Source organism: Dendrobates tinctorius, unplaced genomic scaffold (assembly GCF_039654945.1).
Source record: "Dendrobates tinctorius isolate UK_male_01 unplaced genomic scaffold, ASM3965494v1 ptg000427l, whole genome shotgun sequence".
Classification (NCBI taxonomy): domain Eukaryota; kingdom Metazoa; phylum Chordata; class Amphibia; order Anura; family Dendrobatidae; genus Dendrobates; species Dendrobates tinctorius.
The window spans coordinates 544,184-563,099 of NW_027362091.1; the positions used below are offsets into that span (position 1 = coordinate 544,184).

The 18,916-nt window shown below is 46.8% G+C and overlaps 1 protein-coding gene across 1 annotated transcript; it reads right to left on the bottom strand.

Annotated features, from left to right (window-relative positions):
• Positions 1–2,125: 2,125 nt before the first annotated feature.
• Positions 2,126–16,516, bottom strand: UEVLD (UEV and lactate/malate dehyrogenase domains). The gene is made up of 12 exons (XM_073564096.1): positions 16,338–16,516; positions 15,829–15,913; positions 14,152–14,217; positions 11,776–11,939; positions 10,387–10,522; positions 10,204–10,304; positions 9,072–9,180; positions 7,861–8,031; positions 5,697–5,870; positions 5,233–5,320; positions 5,020–5,143; positions 2,126–3,321 (listed from the first exon to the last, which is right to left on the bottom strand). Exons 1-12 carry the CDS (start codon positions 16,377–16,379, stop codon positions 3,154–3,156), a joined length of 1,428 nt encoding a protein of 475 aa, XP_073420197.1. The 5' UTR covers positions 16,380–16,516; the 3' UTR covers positions 2,126–3,153.
• Positions 16,517–18,916: the final 2,400 nt, after the last annotated feature.

The following is an 18,916-nucleotide window of genomic DNA, read 5'->3' on the forward strand; positions in this document are numbered from 1 at the left end:
ATGCATGTACCATCAAAAGGATAGGCCAGGGTTCCCCAACTCCAGTCTTCAAGGCCCACCAACAGGTCATGTTTTCACCAACAGGTCATGTTTCCAGGATTTCCCTTGTATTGTACAGGTGATGCAATTATCACCTGGGCAATACTAAATAAATCCTGAAAACATGACCTGTTGGTGGGCCTTGAGGACTGGAGTTGGGGAACCCTGGAATAGGTAATGTATGTATGATCGCTGGGGGGGTTAGACAGCATAGAGCCCCTCTAAACCTGACAACAGGGGTCCCAAAGTACTGATGTATTTGAGCGATCACTGCTCCAAGCACCTGGCAGAGAGCTGTACAGACAGTCCCATAGAAGTGAGTGGAGTGCAGCCTGAGCACGATCACTACACCTCCATTCTCAGAGCATTTGGAGAACCCCAGTTCTCATTTTTAGTGGGGGAACCAGCCATCTGACCCCCTGTAATAAGTTATCCCCTAGTTTGTGGTTTAAGCCATTGTCAGAAATGTCTAAAAATTCCCTTCACTTCCGGTTCCAAATATTTCGGCCATCTGATGCAAAAAATGCTTTGTCATTGGCTAAAGATCATTTTATTGAGCTGCGTAATTGATGGCTTTCATGGCTAAATTTATCGTTTTTATCCATTAGTTTATGTCCCATTGGGATCTTTCTGCTGTGGATCTCTCGGAAATCTTGCATTGCAAACGTCAAAATTCGTTGAGATCCACAACATAAAATGGCAGGCTGCAGTTTTTTTGTGAAATTTCATTCTCACCATAGCTATTGTCATACAGTTAGGGACAAAAGTGTCGGCACCCTTGATATTGTTCCTGATAATCAAGTATTTCTCCCAGAAAATTATTGCAATTACACGTTTTGTTATACACACGTTTATTTCCTTTGTGTGTATTGATTTCAAACAACACAAAAAAAATTGGACATAGCTTCACCCAAAACGCCAAAAATGGGCCGGACAAAATTGTTGGCACCTTTCCAAATTTGTGAGTACACAACTTTTGTTTCACGCATGTGATGCTCGTTCCAACTCTCATGTGGCGAGTAACAGGAGTGGGTAATATGAAAATCACACCTGAAACCAGGTACAAAGGGGAGAAGATAACTAAATCTTTGCATTGTGTGTCTGTGTGTGCCACACTAAGCATGGAGAACAGAAAGAGAAGAGAACTGTCTGAGGACTTAAGAACCAAATTGTTAAAAAATATCAACAATTTCAAGGTGACAGGTCCATGTCCAGAGATCTTGATGTTTCTTTGTCCACGGTGCGCAGCATAATCAAGAGGTTTACAACCCAAGGCACTGTAGTCTCCAGGCTGACACAACCGCATGGGGACAGGATGATGGTTAATTCGATCATTCTGACCTCATGTAGCACGGATATTATTGGCAGCACATCCTGTTTACACGGGCAGAAGTCATGCAGATGAAAATAACATACATGCCCACATGAAAGATTCAAATCAGCGGATGAATGAGAAAAGCGCTGATTATGGGCATGTTCACACGTGCCGACAATTGGGAATTATTCTTGATCCCTGATTATTGGTGTGTGTGGAATCGGGCTTTAGACTCAAAGCACAATACACCAGAGTCCTACAGTTAGCACATGAAGAGGTTCAAAGTTGTGGCGTAAGTGTCACATGTATCCACAGGTCAGATGACTGCGCTTTTGGCCAATAACTATCATGGGTATAGGACAGTACACCTACTGGGATAGTTCCCATTTGCTGACAGCCAAGAACATAACACATGAACAATCCCTTGTAGCTTGTCACTAGTGATGAGTGAGCGTGCTGGGATAAGGTGTTATCTGAGCATGCTCTTGTGCTAACCCAGAGATTTTGGCATGCTCGAAAAATATTTTTGAATCCCCGTTTGTTAGGCAATCCCTGCATGTGTTACGACTGTCGAACAGCCATGAGACATACAGCCATTGGGACTCGGGACATATATTTCGAGCACGCCAAAACCTCTCGGTTAGCACCTGAGCATGCTCAGATAACACCTTATCCCAGCACGCTCACTCATCACTAGTTGTCAATCATTTACGTCAGCGTACAATACAGAGAGGGGATATATGTGAATGACTATACACAACACACAACCTGCACAGCTATAAAAGTTACTTTATTCTTTTTTTCCAAATGATTCCATTCACTGAATGAAATAATTTTCCACCTTGTACAGGACTAACCGCCAATAGGTCCATAGATATAAAAATGTAGGGAATCAGTGCTCTCAGTATACAAAATAAGAAAAGGTAAAAATGCGAATAAGCGTTAACGCAGCTGCAGCCGCGTATCGTATGTGTTTATGCATATATTCTTGCAAGTTAAGACAGGACTATGTTAGTGGTTCCCATTTGCAGCCCTGCAACCAAGACCGATCCATTCATCTAAAGTTCAATTACAGTATAAATATTTCAGGACAACTTCTCGTTGTCAGTGAATTTATTTTTTTTAATTGATCCAAAGAAATAATTGAGCAAACATCAACCTCATCAGGCTAATAGCGATGAGCGAGCGTGCTTGTGTGCTAACAGACTGACTTCGGCGTGCTCGAAAAGTATGTTCGAGTCCCCGCGGCTGCATGTCTCTTGGCTGTTTGACAGAAGCAACACATGCAGGGATTGCCTAACAAACAGGAAATCCCTGCATGTGTTGCAGCTGTCAAACAGCTGTGAGACATGCAACCGCGGGGACTCGATCATACTTTTCGAGCACGCCGAAGACAGTCTATTAGCACATGAGCATGCTCAGATAACACCTTATCCGAGCACGGTCGCTCATCACTATAAGACCAAGGTGATGCAGAAGTCGTCATCCACCTCCAGCCTCATTGTCTATATAAAAGCAAGAGTGTTCAGGAAAGACAAAACAGAAATGCAGAATATAAATAGCTAGATGCACAAGGCACCAGTCACACAGCTGCAGCTGCCCTTCTGGGGGTCGTTAGAAGGTGCCCACCCAATGCAATGGCTTCCGGTGAATCAGTGCGGTCATGGATGCTGATGGTGTGCGCTAAACTGGAAATGTGAAATACAGATGAACCCCGTCCCTTCTTCTTAGATCATTTCAGAAAGCGACTCTGCACTGCAGAGATTACAGGCGTCACGGAGTCCGGCTTCCGCTGCGGATCACAGGTTCAGCTGCCGCTGCAGGTCGTGGATCGAGGCAGCACTTTTGTGGAGAGTGTCAGATACATGATCTTCATGTTGTAGGATCTGGGGACTCCCGAGCACCCCGCTGTCTCCCAGCACACAGGGCACGCTCAGAAACACGTCATTCTGAATATTGAAGAAGCCCTGAAGACAGAACACAAAATACAGTCTGATGGGTGTACGACAATTATTAGTAAGTAACTAGTCTGTCTATAATATTAGTGGGTGTTATATAATAAAGTCCGAAACTTTCGGATACGACTTGTGGTTCAATTTCTCGGCCATCCATGATCTCCGCTTGCTGTCAGTGACTGGGGATTCTTGTTTACATCCAAAATATGGAAACTTGTCTGGCTCACACAACGTCAGGAAAAGCTGCAATGTGTGAACAAGGTGTAAGCATCAGATTTCTCTCTCAGAATGAACCTTGTAGCCATGTGAAACTGGATCAGGATCTGTATTCAGCATGTGAATTCCCATTCATTGACAGCATGGGTGAGGGATGGGGATTATTTGAAAAGATGACTGAATAATGGACGACTTGTTTTCATCCTTTTTTTTATCCAGTATGTTTGAGCTACAAACAGGCAATGTTTCTTAAAGCTAGAAAATTTATAGGTTTACTCCCTGGTGATTTATGACACTTTCAGATCGGAGAGGGACATAGTGAGGACGACGTAGCTTAATATTTATGCTTCTGAAGACAAGGCAGAGGGGGGAGGCTCCGGCTGCAGACACGGCAGAGGGGGGGAGGCTCCTGCTGCAGACACGGCAGAGGGGGGAGGCTCCTGCTGCAGACACGGCAGAGGGGGGAGGCTCCTGCTGCAGACACGGCAGAGGGGGGAGGCTCCTGCTGCAGACACGGCAGAGGGGGGAGGCTCCTGCTGCAGACACGGCAGAGGGGGGAGGCTCCTGCTGCAGACACGGCAGAGGGGGGAGGCTCCTGCTGCAGACACGGCAGAGGGGGGAGGCTCCTGCTGCAGACACGGCAGAGGGGGGAGGCTCCTGCTGCAGACACGGCAGAGGGGGGAGGCTCCTGCTGCAGACACGGCAGAGGGGGGAGGCTCCTGCTGCAGACACGGCAGAGGGGGGAGGCTCCTGCTGCAGACACGGCAGAGGGGGGAGGCTCCTGCTGCAGACACGGCAGAGGGGGGAGGCTGCTGCTGCAGACACGGCAGAGGGGGGGAGGCTCCTGCTGCAGACACGGCAGAGGGGGGAGGCTCCTGCTGCAGACACGGCAGAGGGGGGAGGCTCCTGCTGCAGACACGGCAGAGGGGGGAGGCTCCTGCTGCAGACACGGCAGAGGGGGGAGGCTCCTGCTGCAGACACGGCAGAGTGGGGAGGCTCCTGCTGCAGACACGGCAGAGGGGGGAGGCTCCTGCTGCAGACACGGCAGAGGGGGGAGGTTCCTGCTGCAGACACGGCAGAGGGGGGAGGTTCCTGCTGCAGCCTTAGGACAGTGAGGAGGAAGAGGGTAAATATATATTATTTTTTATTATTGTTTTTTTTCCCACCCCTAGTCCTCCCATGGCAATGCTTTCATGGGATCTGTACACTCGGCTCCTTGCAATGATAAGTCATCAATTTTGACTGCAGGAGTCACCGTTCAATGGGTCATTCCAAAAGGTCGGTAGTGTAGATGCCGGCAGGAGACCACAGGACTGCTGGCGCAGAACCATCAGGGAAGAGGATTAAAGCACTTTTAGGGCATAATTTGAATACTCTTTGAACCCACAGCAACTCCACAACCAATTCATGACAGACTGATGAGTTCTGCCTAAACGTTTTTCGTTATTGTCATGTTCCTAAGCGTTTCACTTTTCAGCAGAAGTTAGTCGTTACCTTAGCCAGTGAAGAAACCGAGTGAACCTTCCTCTTATTTTGCACAATGGTGTCTGTGAGGTCAGCTACAGACAGGCCGATAGACCACGACCTCTGACCTTTACCTTTCATGGCCTCCATGGCTCTGTAAGAGTTAATAAAATATCAATACAAACAAAAAACACACAAAACTCAATACTACATATAATACTTTAATAAGACCTCACTCGTTACCTGTTTGTCAGCTGTTCTTGGAAGAGCTTGGGATATATCTTTCCAGGTTTGTGATTATTTTCTGAATCGGGATCGCTCCAAGCCGCCACTAAAATAAACAAATTCATAGCGTTCAATCTTTGTGTCCATTTTTTTATGTGGTTTATTTTCCAGCAAATGTTGCAGGAAAGTTGAAAAAAAAAAAAAATCATCTGTAACTGACTTTAATGTTTAAAATGTAGTCAGAACACCCCCAATCTGCAATGGTTTGATCCGTAATGATATAGTCTAGTAGTGAAAATGACCTGTGCAATATGGAACAGACCAAACATAATGGGGAATCTGACTACACTTAAAATTGTTTGGGAAGTCAGGTCTAGTTTTTTTTTTCTGATGGAAACATATAATACAGTATATTACAAAAGCTGCTAATATACAATGTGGCAATTAAATTTAGAGTTCCATTATTACTCATTCCTTCTCACCTTTATTTGCTCCTTGCTCCCCAATGACCCAACCTGTCTGTGACTCCTCTGAAGAACTGGTTAATGTTTTAACGACATGCTGAAACCTTGCAGAGTCCAAGTTACTTCCGATTCCAATGACTTGTCTGGAGGGAAGGCCACTTAGTTTCCAGGCCACATAGGTCATTATTTCCACTGAAAATGTTGTCAATATATTATTTACATAAGAAACAATGGTGAATTATATAGAATTTTAAAAGGAATCATACTAAAAGTACCACCTGAAAGATGTTACACCAAGTAACCTCCAAACCCTTCACACTCCCAAAAATATAGATTAAAAATATACATTGCTCAAAAAATAAAGGGAACACTTAAACAACACAATTTAACTCCAAGTAAATCACACTTCTGAGAAATTAACCTGTCCAGTTATGAAGCAAAACTGATTATGAATCAATGTTTCCTGCTGTTGTGCAAATGGAACAAACTATAAATGATCGGCAATTAGCAAGGCAATCCCTACAAAGGTGTGGTTCTTCAGGGGGTAACAACAGACCATTTCTCTGTTCTCATCATTTTTTACTGTTTTGGTCACTTTTGAATTTGTCATTGCTCTCACTATTAGAGGTGCAGTAGCATGAGGCAGTGTCTACAACCCACAGAAGTGGCTCAGGTAGTGCAGCTGGTCCATGATGGCACATCAATGCGAGCTGTGCCAAGAAGGATAGCTGTGTCTGTCAGCAGTGTCCAGAGCATGGAGCAGATACCAGGAGACAGGCCAGAACACCAGGAGGGTCCATAGGAGGCCAACAACCCAGCAGCAGGACCGCTACCTCATTTGTTCAGAGAGGAACAGGTTGAGCCATGCTAGAGCCCTGCAAAATTACCTCAAGCAGGTCACTAACATCCATGTGTCTGCTCAAACTGTTATAAACAGACTCCATGAGGGTGGTATGAGGGTCTGACATCCACAAGTGGGTGTTGTGCTTACAGCCCAACACCATGCACGGCAATTGGCATTTGCCAGAGAACAGCAAGATTGGCAGATTAGACATTGGCGCCCTGTGCTCTTCATGGATGAGAGCAGGATCACACTAAGCACGTGACAGATGTGAGAGTCTGGAGACGCCGTGGAGAACCTTCTGATGCCTGCAACATCCTCCAGCATGACCAGTTTGGCATTGGGTCAGTAATGATGTGGGGAGGCACTTCTTTGGAGGGCCGTACAGCCCTCCATGTGCTAACTGGAGGTACCCCGACTTTCATTAGGTACCGGGATGAGATCATCAGACCCATTGTGAGACCATATGCAGGTGCACTGGGCCCTGGGTTCCTTCTGATGCAAGAAAACGCTAGGCCTCATGTGCCTGAAGTGTGTCAGCAGTTCCTGTATGATGAAGCCATTGATGCTATGGAGTGGCCTGCCCGTTCCCCAGACCTGAATGCAATCGAATACATCTGGGACATCATGTCTCGTTCCATCCACCAATGCCACGTTGCACTACAGACTGTCCAGGAGTTGACTGATACTTTAATCCAGATCTGGGAGGAGATCCATTAGGAGAATATCTGCCACTGCCTCATCAGGAGCATGCCCAGGCGTTGTAGGCAGGGCTGTGGAGTAGGTAAGCCAAACCTCAGACTCCAACTTTGACTCTGACTCCTCAATTTCCATGACTCCGACTCCCTCATACCAGGGCTGTGGAGTCGGTAAGCCAAACCTCCAACTCCTCAATTTCCATGACACCTACTCTGACTCCACCAAAATGGGCTCAACTCTGACTCCACAGCCCTGGTTGTAGGAAGGTGAAACAGGCACGTGGAGGCCATGCACAATACAGAGCATCATTTCCTTGTCTTGAGGTATTTCCATTGAAGTTGGATCAGCCTGTAATTTGATTTTCCACTTTGATTTTGAGTATCATTCCAAATCCAGACCTCAATGGGATATTCATTTTGTTTACATTGATCATTTTTATGTTTCATTGTTCTCAATGCATTTCACTAAGTAATGAATAAAGATTTGCAACTGGAATATTTCATTCAGTGATATCTAGGATGTGGGATTTTAGTGTTCCCTTTATTTTTTGGAGCAGGGTCTAAAACTAAAGATTTTACAACTAAGTCATGGAAAATAATAGAAGTCAAGCAATTCTAACATGCACCTACGATGTGATCTTACCAGGCTGGGAGGCAATGACCAGCACGCTATTCGGGCAAAGATAGGCCACGGCTGGTATAAATCCACGCAGAAGGTCCACGTTACTTTGTAGGACTTCCAGGTATGACTGAGCGTTACTCCATGCATTTAACGTTATCACTATGACTTTCGAGCCGGCAACACAGGACAGATCTGAAATGAAGAACATTGCGTATTCTCTCCCGTCACATCCACATACCCAAATTCAAATCAAAGTAATCATGAAGGCTTACGTAAATATTAACCCCTTAAAGATGCAACCAAATTTTTTTTTTTTTTTTGTGATTTAGATTTTGTCCTCCCCTTCTTCCAAGAGCCATAACCTTTTTTTTTTTCTACCTTTCGATTTTTTTGAGTTGTCATTTTGAACGGCGTCGTTCACTTTACAGTGTGATGTATTGAATGGTGGTAAAAATAAAAATCTATCTGCGGTGAAGTGATGGAAAAACACAAATCGGCCATTACTTTTTGTGTCTCGTTTTTTTTTTTTTTTTTTTTACAACGTAAAAGTCAACTGGCTACTCGATTCTCCAGGTCAGTACAGTTATGGCAATAACAAACTTGTAGGTGGTTGTTTTTTTTTTTTCACTATTTTAGTACCTTGTAAAAATTCGAAACTTTGTAAACAAAAAAAAAAAAAAAAAGTTTTTTTTCATTTTTATGTCGATAGAGCTTTATTGTTTTATGTGTCTAGCTGTTTTCATTGGCGTTTTCATCAACCTTGACTTCCATTTTATGTGGGAGGGGTGACAAACAAATCACAGCAACTTTGTAGGTTTTTTCTTTACACCATTTCATGTCTGTGTTAAACTGTTTTATATTTTCATAGATCTGACTTCTATGGTTTTATGTATACAGCAATACAGAATATGCTTTTTTATCTCTATTATTAACTGCAGAAAAGAGGGATGATTGGTTTTTTCAAGTTTTTAACTTTTTACCTTATTTTCTAGTCTTTTTACCGGTCTTGTTTGAGATAGTGTGATCACCTTTTTTATTTTATGCAATTTTAACTATATTTTATATAAAATAGTTAAAATTGCATATATTATATATATATTATAATATATTAAAATTGCACATATACTGTATATATAGATTGCATATATATATATAAAATATAGTTAAAATTGCAATATATATATAAAAAATAGTGCCATTTATTTAGTGCCTTTTTTTAGTGTATCACCTACCTTTACTGACTTCCACATCAGGAATCGGGAAAAGTTGCAGGTCACTGGTTCCTCCACCTTTTGATCCTCCATCACTGACATCGAGAAGAACAAGCGAGTCCACAGCCCTCTGTACGGGAACATTAATCATGTAAAATGACCATGCAGGTCTGTGATCTCAGCAAGTCCGCTTCCCAATTATCTCTCAGGGGTGTTTTATGAGATAACATGCTATGGTGGTGTGGTGTAGTGACCACGGTGTCCGCTAGGTGGATGTCCCAAGAGAGAGAATGAGTGGCAGAATCCTGAAGGATCGTTATGTATCTCAAGGTGGGTGGCATTGAGATGGAGACTTGTGTGTGTTGATCAGCAATGATATTGCTGAGGTGTTGTTTTAATGTGTCAGGGAGAAGTCTCCAGGTAACTGGGGAGACGGGCCGGCCCAGTTACCTACAAACCCACCCAGGGGGTGTGTTTAAGAACGCTATTCCAAAATGTCTGTGAATGGTTCAAGGACCTGTGATGAGGTCATAGCCATGTGACCCGGTGGGCGTGGCTACGGACCATATAAGGTGGCCAGGGTAGGTCACATGACGTGAATGCTGGGACTCGGTTGGTCCAGTGTGGAAGGTCCCGCTGAGATGGGGCTTCCTGGCTAACAGCCTGTGAAGTGGCTGTGAGTAATGGCGACGTGTGCCTGTTAGTTCCCTGGAGGGAATGAACGTGTGCAGCATGGTGAAGCAGCATGAGGAAACCCTGACAGGCTGAGATAACTGAGGCTAGAAAGCCTGTGTGTGCATAACCTGTATGATTACAGAGTAACAGAGCTGAACTCTGTCATGGACGCTATGCTGTTAAGTGAATTTTATGTTGCTGTTATGGGTTTATGCTGCTGAATAAACTGCATGGACTGTTATGATTTTATGGAAAACCTGTGCCGGATCTGATTTTGTGGCTGCTGAGTGAGTATCCCTTACTTGAATGACAGCGCTCTACCTCACAGTGGGCAAATGACAAGTGACAGGAGAAATCCAGAAACCCAATACTACAAATCTGGTGCTGGATGGTCCAGCTATCCTGATAACCGGCATCATTCTCAGGATTATTAGGATTTAATATAAGGAAATGTATAAAATTTTGCATTTTTTTGTACCTTTGCAGAAATAGCCAATAGACAAGCCAAAGCCAAATCTCCTCCTCCGATCACTGCGACTTTACTGCGGCTTTTTCCACTTACGTCTACACCGGACACACCTGGCAATGTAATGATATTATTATATTGAGGGGCACAGTGTGCCAGTCTCTACATCGTGGGGGCTCCTCCATATATCCTTACCATCAGTGACCTTGGAGATGAAGGACAGAAGCTCCTTCTGCCTGGCGGCTTCCGTAGCGGAGAGGGAATAAAGCGGGAGCTCATCCTCAAACGTCGCTGCCATTTCTTTGATCAGGCTGAGTATGGTAGACTTGGGCTGTAAGAGACCAAATACTACAGATGGCAGTGACCGGTACTATAGCAGATGGTACAGTAATGGCTGCTCACCCTCCCCCGGGAACAGGTCATACATGTCTCAGATGTTACTACCTATATAATGTATGTTGAAAGTTCTGAAATATTAACTCTCTCTTCATTTTCTAGATCCCTGGTTTCCTGCCAGAAAGTTAGTTTTTTGGGTTTTGGGGGCTGTGGGTATCATTCTTGACAGCGATCATTTTTACAGAAAAAAAAAATGACCTTGTAACATGACAATACAGATCAGCAGGATAACGGAGAGACTGGATTTTATAGGGGTTTTTTTTTATCAGTTATTAAAAAAAAAAAAAATTAGGTTGTTGTTGTCCACAACTTTTATTTTTGCGTTTATGGAGCTATATGAGGGTTTTGTTTTTTTTTTCAGGGTGAGATGACATTTTTTATCGATACCACGTGGCACCGCTGTGATTGCGATGATTAAATGTCAGTGTCAGTTATTGATATCAGTATTGACGTGGTTAATGAGCAGTAATAGGCGCTATTTCTGGTCACTGCTGCTAGCTGTATAACACAGCCGGCACCAGCCATGTAAGGGGGGACCACACAACGTATCAGCGTATCAGTACGCCTTAAATCCAGCTTTTCCAGAACCCTGAAGGACAATCTGACCCCAGTTTCGATATTTCTGGAGAATTAGATACAGCAGTCTGGATGGGAACCCCTGTGCGAGCTATAGGGCAGCCATATTGGTGGTCACCCAGCTTTCCCAGAAGCAGATGATGCTACTATGATTTCCCTGTAAATTAACATTTTTCACAGCTGCAGTGAAGTGACAACTGACAATCTCCGAGGAGCCATCACCTAAACCTAAAACCCTCCTAAGATACAACATTTAGTCATTGCGGCCGCTCGTCATCTTTCCTGCTATTTTTGGCAATACTGATTCCAGCCACAACTAGAAACTCCAGTCCGGTGAGTTAATAACAGGCTGAAACTAATCTGGTCGTCGTCGTCATGTGAGCGGCAAAACTCAGCGCGCTAATCACATGACACAAGTACCAACATTAATGATCATAGGCTTTATAACAACTCGCCCACAGCAGCCAATCAGAATCCAGCTCTTACTTTTTAGAGGCCATTTAGAAAATGAAAGTAGGGATGTGATTGGCTGCTATGGACAGCTCACAAAATGTTTCTATGTCGGACGCTCTGCTCATCACCATAGCGACGCGTGTGTGCGGCGGTACTTACATGGCTCCAGTTCTGAAGGGACGGCAGGTAGATCCGTCCATGGCTGTCTATGTGTTTTCCAACCCGGATCCCCATGTTCTGTGTAGGCTTCAGAAAACAAAGTGGAGGAGCAAACGGGTGAGAATCCAGGAGCCACAGGCAGACGGGGATGTTATAGAGAGTCCCTGCAAGACAATGTTATATATAACATACATATGTATACCTCAGCGTCCTCTTCCTCCTGCAGCCCCCCCCCCCCGAGTGTCAGCGTCCTCTTCCTCCTGCCCCCCCCCCCCCCCCGAGTGTCAGCGTCCTCTTCCTCCCGCCCCCCCCGAGTGTCAGCGTCCTCTTCCTCCCGCCCCCCCCCCCCCCCCCGAGTGTCAGCGTCCTCTTCCTCCTGCCCCCCCCCGAGTGTCAGCGTCCTCTTCCTCCTGCCCCCCCCCCCCCCCCGAGTGTCAGCGTCCTCTTCCTCCTGCCCCCCCCGAGTGTCAGCGTCCTCTTCCTCCTGCCCCCCCCCCCAAGTGTCAGCGTCCTCTTCCTCCTGCCCCCCCCCCCCCCCGAGTGTCAGCGTCCTCTTCCTCCTGCCCCCCCCCCCCCGAGTGTCAGCGTCCTCTTCCTCCTGCCCCCCCCCCCGAGTGTCAGCGTCCTCTTCCTCCTGCCCCGCCCCCCCAGTGTCAGCGTCCTCTTACTCCTGCCCCCCCGAGTGTCAGCGTCCTCTTCCTCCTGCCCCCCCCCCGGTGTCAGCGTCCTCTTCCTCCTGCCCCCCCCACCCCCGAGTGTCAGCGTCCTCTTCCTCCTGCCCCCCCGAGTGTCAGCGTCATCTTCCTCCTGCCCCCCCGAGTGTCAGCGTCATCTTCCTCCTGCCCCCCGAGTGTCAGCGTCATCTTCCTCCTGCCCCCCGAGTGTCAGCGTCATCTTCCTCCTGCCCCCCGAGTGTCAGCGTCATCTTCCTCCTGCCCCCCGAGTGTCAGCGTCATCTTCCTCCTGCCCCCCGAGTGTCAGCGTCATCTTCCTCCTGCCCCCGAGTGTCAGCGTCATCTTCCTCCTGCCCCCCCGAGTGTCAGCGTCATCTTCCTACGGCACCCCGAGTGTCAGCGTCATCGACCTGCTGCACCGTGTCAGCGTCATCTTCATCGACCTACTGCCCCCCGAGTGTCAGCGTCATCGACCTACTGCACCCCGAGTGTCAGCGTCATCGACCTACTGCACCCCGAGTGTCAGCGTCATCGACCTACTGCACACCTAGTGTCAGCGTCATCGACCTACTGCACACCTAGTGTCAGCGTCATCTTCCTCCTGCCCCCCGAGTGTCAGCGTCATCTTCCTCCTGCCCCCCGAGTGTCAGCGTCATCTTCCTCCTGCCCCCCGAGTGTCAGCGTCATCTTCCTCCTGCCCCCCGAGTGTCAGCGTCATCTTCCTCCTGCCCCCCGAGTGTCAGCGTCATCTTCCTCCTGCCCCCCGAGTGTCAGCGTCATCTTCCTCCTGCCCCCCGAGTGTCAGCGTCATCTTCCTCCTGCCCCCCGAGTGTCAGCGTCATCTTCCTCCTGCCCCCCGAGTGTCAGCGTCATCTTCCTCCTGCCCCCCGAGTGTCAGCGTCATCTTCCTCCTGCCCCCCGAGTGTCAGCGTCATCTTCCTCCTGCCCCCCGAGTGTCAGCGTCATCGACCTACTGCCCCCCGAGTGTCAGCGTCATCGACCTACTGCCCCCCGAGTGTCAGCGTCATCGACCTACTGCACCCCGAGTGTCAGCGTCATCGACCTACTGCACACCTAGTGTCAGCGTCATCTTCCTACTGCACACCTAGTGTCAGCATCATCGACCTACTGCACCCCGAGTGTCAGCCTCATCTTCCTACTGCACCCCGAGTGTCAGCGTCATCTTCCTACTGAACCGAGTGTCAGCGTCATCAACCTACTGCACCGAGTGTCAGCGTCACCTTCCTACCGCACCCCGAGTGTCAGCATCATTATACCGTACCCAGATTATCAGTGCCATCGTCTTGTACCCAGGGTGTCAGCATCACCATCATCTTCCTCCTGTCCCCCGAGTGTCCTCATCATCATAATCATCATGTACCCCAAGTGTCATCATCAACTTCCTTCTGTGCTCCAAGTGTCAGCGCCATCATCATCCTGTACCAAGTGTCAGCGCCATCATCATCCTGTACCAAGTGTCAGCGCCATCATCATCCTGTACCAAGTGTCAGCGCCATCATCATCCTGTACCAAGTGTCAGCGCCATCATCATCCTGTACCAAGTGTCAGCGCCATCATCATCCTGTACCAAGTGTCAGCGCCATCATCATCCTGTACCAAGTGTCAGCGCCATCATCATCCTGTACCCCAAATATGTGTTTAGCCTCCCTATATTACACAGTAAGGTTCTTGTTCACATTACCCTGGAATTTCATGGGAACAGTTCCTGAGAGATTCAACAAATCCTTCTGAGATCCATCTTTAAATGCTGAAAATAACATTAAAATTGTCAATGTTTTTCATTACATTGTTCCCCCCAAAAATGTTTGGAAAAAATAAAAGGTGCAAACAAAAGGCTTTAAATATATCATGCACAATGTACTAACCGCATACACACTGCGCAGATCAGGGGACAGCAGTACTTGGGGGCTGAATATCATTTAATGCGCACCAAGGAACCAACCTGACCCAAAAGTCTTCACTGGTAGCCGCGTATGTGGGTTCCCCACACGAGTAAGGGCCGGACCCCACTCACCCCAAACATACTGAAAAGTCCTCATCTGTCCACTACCTCCAAACAAGGCTCTCCGGGGGGACCAGTACGTAGGACAAGAAGTGGAGTCAGGGCCGGCGTTAGGGGCAGGCAGACCAGGCAGCTGCCTAGGGCTCCCGCTCCCCCAGGGGCCTCCAGCTAGCGGCACATCATGCCGCCGCTATGGGGCCCCTGTGAGGCAGGGGGCCCGCCTGCCCCCAGTGCAGACTCCCCCCGCCACCGCATTGAAGGAGGAGAGAGCGTCAGCTGACACTCCCTCTCCCATCATTCCCCGCTCTGCCTCTGACACAGCAGGTGTGCAATGACGTCATCGCTCACTCACTGTGTGCCAGGCAGTGCAGGAGACAGGAGCCGGGAGCAGCGCAGGCACGAGGAGAAGGTGAGGAGTGTAATTTTTTTTTTTTTAATCAGTGTGAGTACTGGACTGTGGGGCCATTCTGGGGGAGCTATATACCATGCTGGGCTGTATTCCAATGGTGGGCTGTGCTATATACCATGTGGGGTGGCTGCATTATACTATATCGAGGACTATGGGGAATACATTATATGAAGAACTATGGGTGCATTATACTATGGGAAGTGAATTGTACTACATGGATGACTATGGCGGTGTATTATACTATATGGAGAACTATGAGGAGTGTATTATACTATATGGAGAACCATGGGGAGTGCATTATACTATATGGAGAACCATGGGGAGTGCATTATACTATATGGAGAACTATGAGGAGTGTATTATACTATATGGAGGACTATGAGGAGTGTATTATACTATATGGAGGACTATGAGGAGTGTATTATACTATATGGAGGACTATGAGGAGTGTATTATACTATATGGAGAACTATGGGGAGTGCATTACACTATATGGAGGACTATGGGGAGTGCATTACACTATATGGAGGACTATGAGGAGTGCATTATACTATATGGAGGACTATGAGGCAGATTATATTATATGGAGGACTATGGGGTGTAAACTGTAGATGTGCTGCTGATAACATGATACTGTATGGTGATCTGTTAGTGATTGTTCTGTCCCCATCATTCCTTCTCAGACGGTGGAAAGAGGCCGGGAAACAAGTGTCGAACGACTTCAATATTGTCGATCACACTCATTTATCGTCCTGAACTCAGCGCATGTAACTACAACCGAAATGCTTCTGTGTGACGTGCAATATGTCAGCATTTGGGGCCCCATTTTATACTTTGCCTAGGGCCCCACTTTGCCTAAAACCGGCCCTGCGTGGAGTCAGCAGGTTACACGAGACCACTGAACACAGCGACATTACATAATCCTAGGATAATGCGGAGGTACTTACTGTAGGTGTCCATAGAATAGAGGAAGCTGGGGAAGACGCGGTGCACATCCTTCAGCTCTTCGATAGTCAGGTCTCGGAACTTATACTGTGGGAATAAAGGAGTACTAGTTATACCACGTCAGTATCACCATAGTACTAGTTATACCACGTCAGTATCACCATAGTACTAGTTATACCACGTCAGTATCACCATAGTACTAGTTATACCACGTCAGTATCACCATAGTACTAGTTATACCACGTCAGTATCACCATAGTACTAGTTATACCACGTCAGTATCACCATAGTACTAGTTATACCACGTCAGTATCACCATAGTACTAGTTATACCACGTCAGTATCACCATAGTACTAGTTATACACTAGCAGTCACGTGACACCGGTATCAGTCCAGGACTAGTTACATGGAGTTGTAGTAGTCCTGTGCTCAGCCCTCACCTTCCCCCACACTGTGGCACCACATCAGCCCTCACCTTCCCCCACACTGTGGCACCACATCAGCCCTCACCTTCCCCAGCCGCTGTCTCATCAGCTCCACGCTGAACTCCATTTCGGGCCGGAGCTCCCGGCTTCTCTTCCTGCTTCCTCTGCAGAGACCGGGACAAGCAGCAGGGAGGAGCCGCCGACATCACTGGGTGCCCGGCCGCCCTCCTCCTCCTCTGCAGTCTGCAACCGAGCACAACTTCCTCCACATGTTTACATACCCCGCACCTGATATACAGCACACACCGTACACATATCATACACCGTACACCTGATATACAGCACACACCGTACACATATCATACACCGTACACCTGATATACAGCACACACCGTACACATATCATACACCGTACACCTGATATACAGCACACACACCGTACACATATCATACACTGCACACCTGATATACAGCACACACCGTACACATATCATACACTGCACACCTGATATACAGCACACACCGTACACATATCATACACCGTACACCTGATATACAGCACACACCGTACACATATCATACACCGTACACCTGATATACAGCACACACCGTACACATATCATACACCGTACACCTGATATACAGCACACACACCGTACACATATCATACACTGCACACCTAATATACAGCACACACCGTACACATATCATACACTGCACACCTAATATACTGCACACACACCGTACACATATCATACACTGCACACCTGATATACAGCACACACACCGTACACATATCATACACCGTACACCTGATATACAGCACACACACCGTACACATATCATACACTGCACACCTGATATACAGCACACACACCGTACACATATCATACACTGCACACCTGATATACAGCACACACACCGTACACATATCATACACCGTACACCTGATATACAGCACACACCATACACATATCATACACCGTACACCTGATATACAGCACACACACCGTACACATATCATACACTGCACACCTGATATACAGCACACACACCGTACACATATCATACACTGCACACCTGATATACAGCACACACACCGTACACATATCATACACTGCACACCTAATATACTGCACACACACCGTACACATATCATACACTGCACACCTGATATACAGCACACACACCGTACACATATCATACACTGCACACCTGATATACAGCACACACCGTACACATATCATACACTGCACACCTGATATACAGCACACACCGTACACATATCATACACTGCACACCTGATATACAGCACACACCGTACACATATCATACACTGCACACCTGATATACAGCACACACCGTACACATATCATACACTGCACACCTGATATACAGCACACACACCGTACACATATCATACACTGCACACCTGATATACAGCACACACACCGTACACATATCATACACTGCACACCTGATATACTGCACACACCGTACACATATCATACACTGCACACCTGATATACAGCACACACCGTACACATATCATACACTGCACACCTAATATACAGCACACACCGTACACATATCATACACTGCACACCTAATATACAGCACACACCGTACACATATCATACACCGTACACCTGATATACAGCACAAACCGTACACATATCATACACTGCACACCTGATATACAGCACACACACCGTACACATATCATACACTGCACACCTAATATACAGCACACACTGTACACATATCATACACTGCACACCTAATATACAGCACACACTGTACACATATCATACACTGCACACCTGATATACAGCACACACACCGTACACATATCATACACTGCACACCTGATATACAGCACACACCGTACACATATCATACACTGCACACCTAATATACAGCACACACCGTACACATATCATACACTGCACACCTGATATACAGCACACACCGTACACATATCATACACCGTACACCTGATATACAGCACACACCGTACACATATCATACACTGCACACCTAATATACAGCACACACCGTACACATATCATACACTGCACACCTAATATACAGCACACACCGTACACATATCATACACTGCACACCTAATATACAGCACACACCGTACACATATCATACACTGCACACCTGATATACAGCACACACACCGTACACATATCATACACTGCACACCTAATATACAGCACACACCGTACACATATCATACACTGCACACCTAATATACTGCACACACACCGTACACATATCATACACTGCACACCTGATATACAGCACACACACCGTACACATATCATACACCGTACACCTGATATACAGCACACACACCGTACACATATCATACACTGCACACCTGATATACAGCACACACACCGTACACATATCATACACTGCACACCTGATATACAGCACACACACCGTACACATATCATACACCGTACACCTGATATACAGCACACACCATACACATATCATACACCGTACACCTGATATACAGCACACACACCGTACACATATCATACACTGCACACCTGATATACAGCACACACACCGTACACATATCATACACTGCACACCTGATATACAGCACACACACCGTACACATATCATACACTGCACACCTAA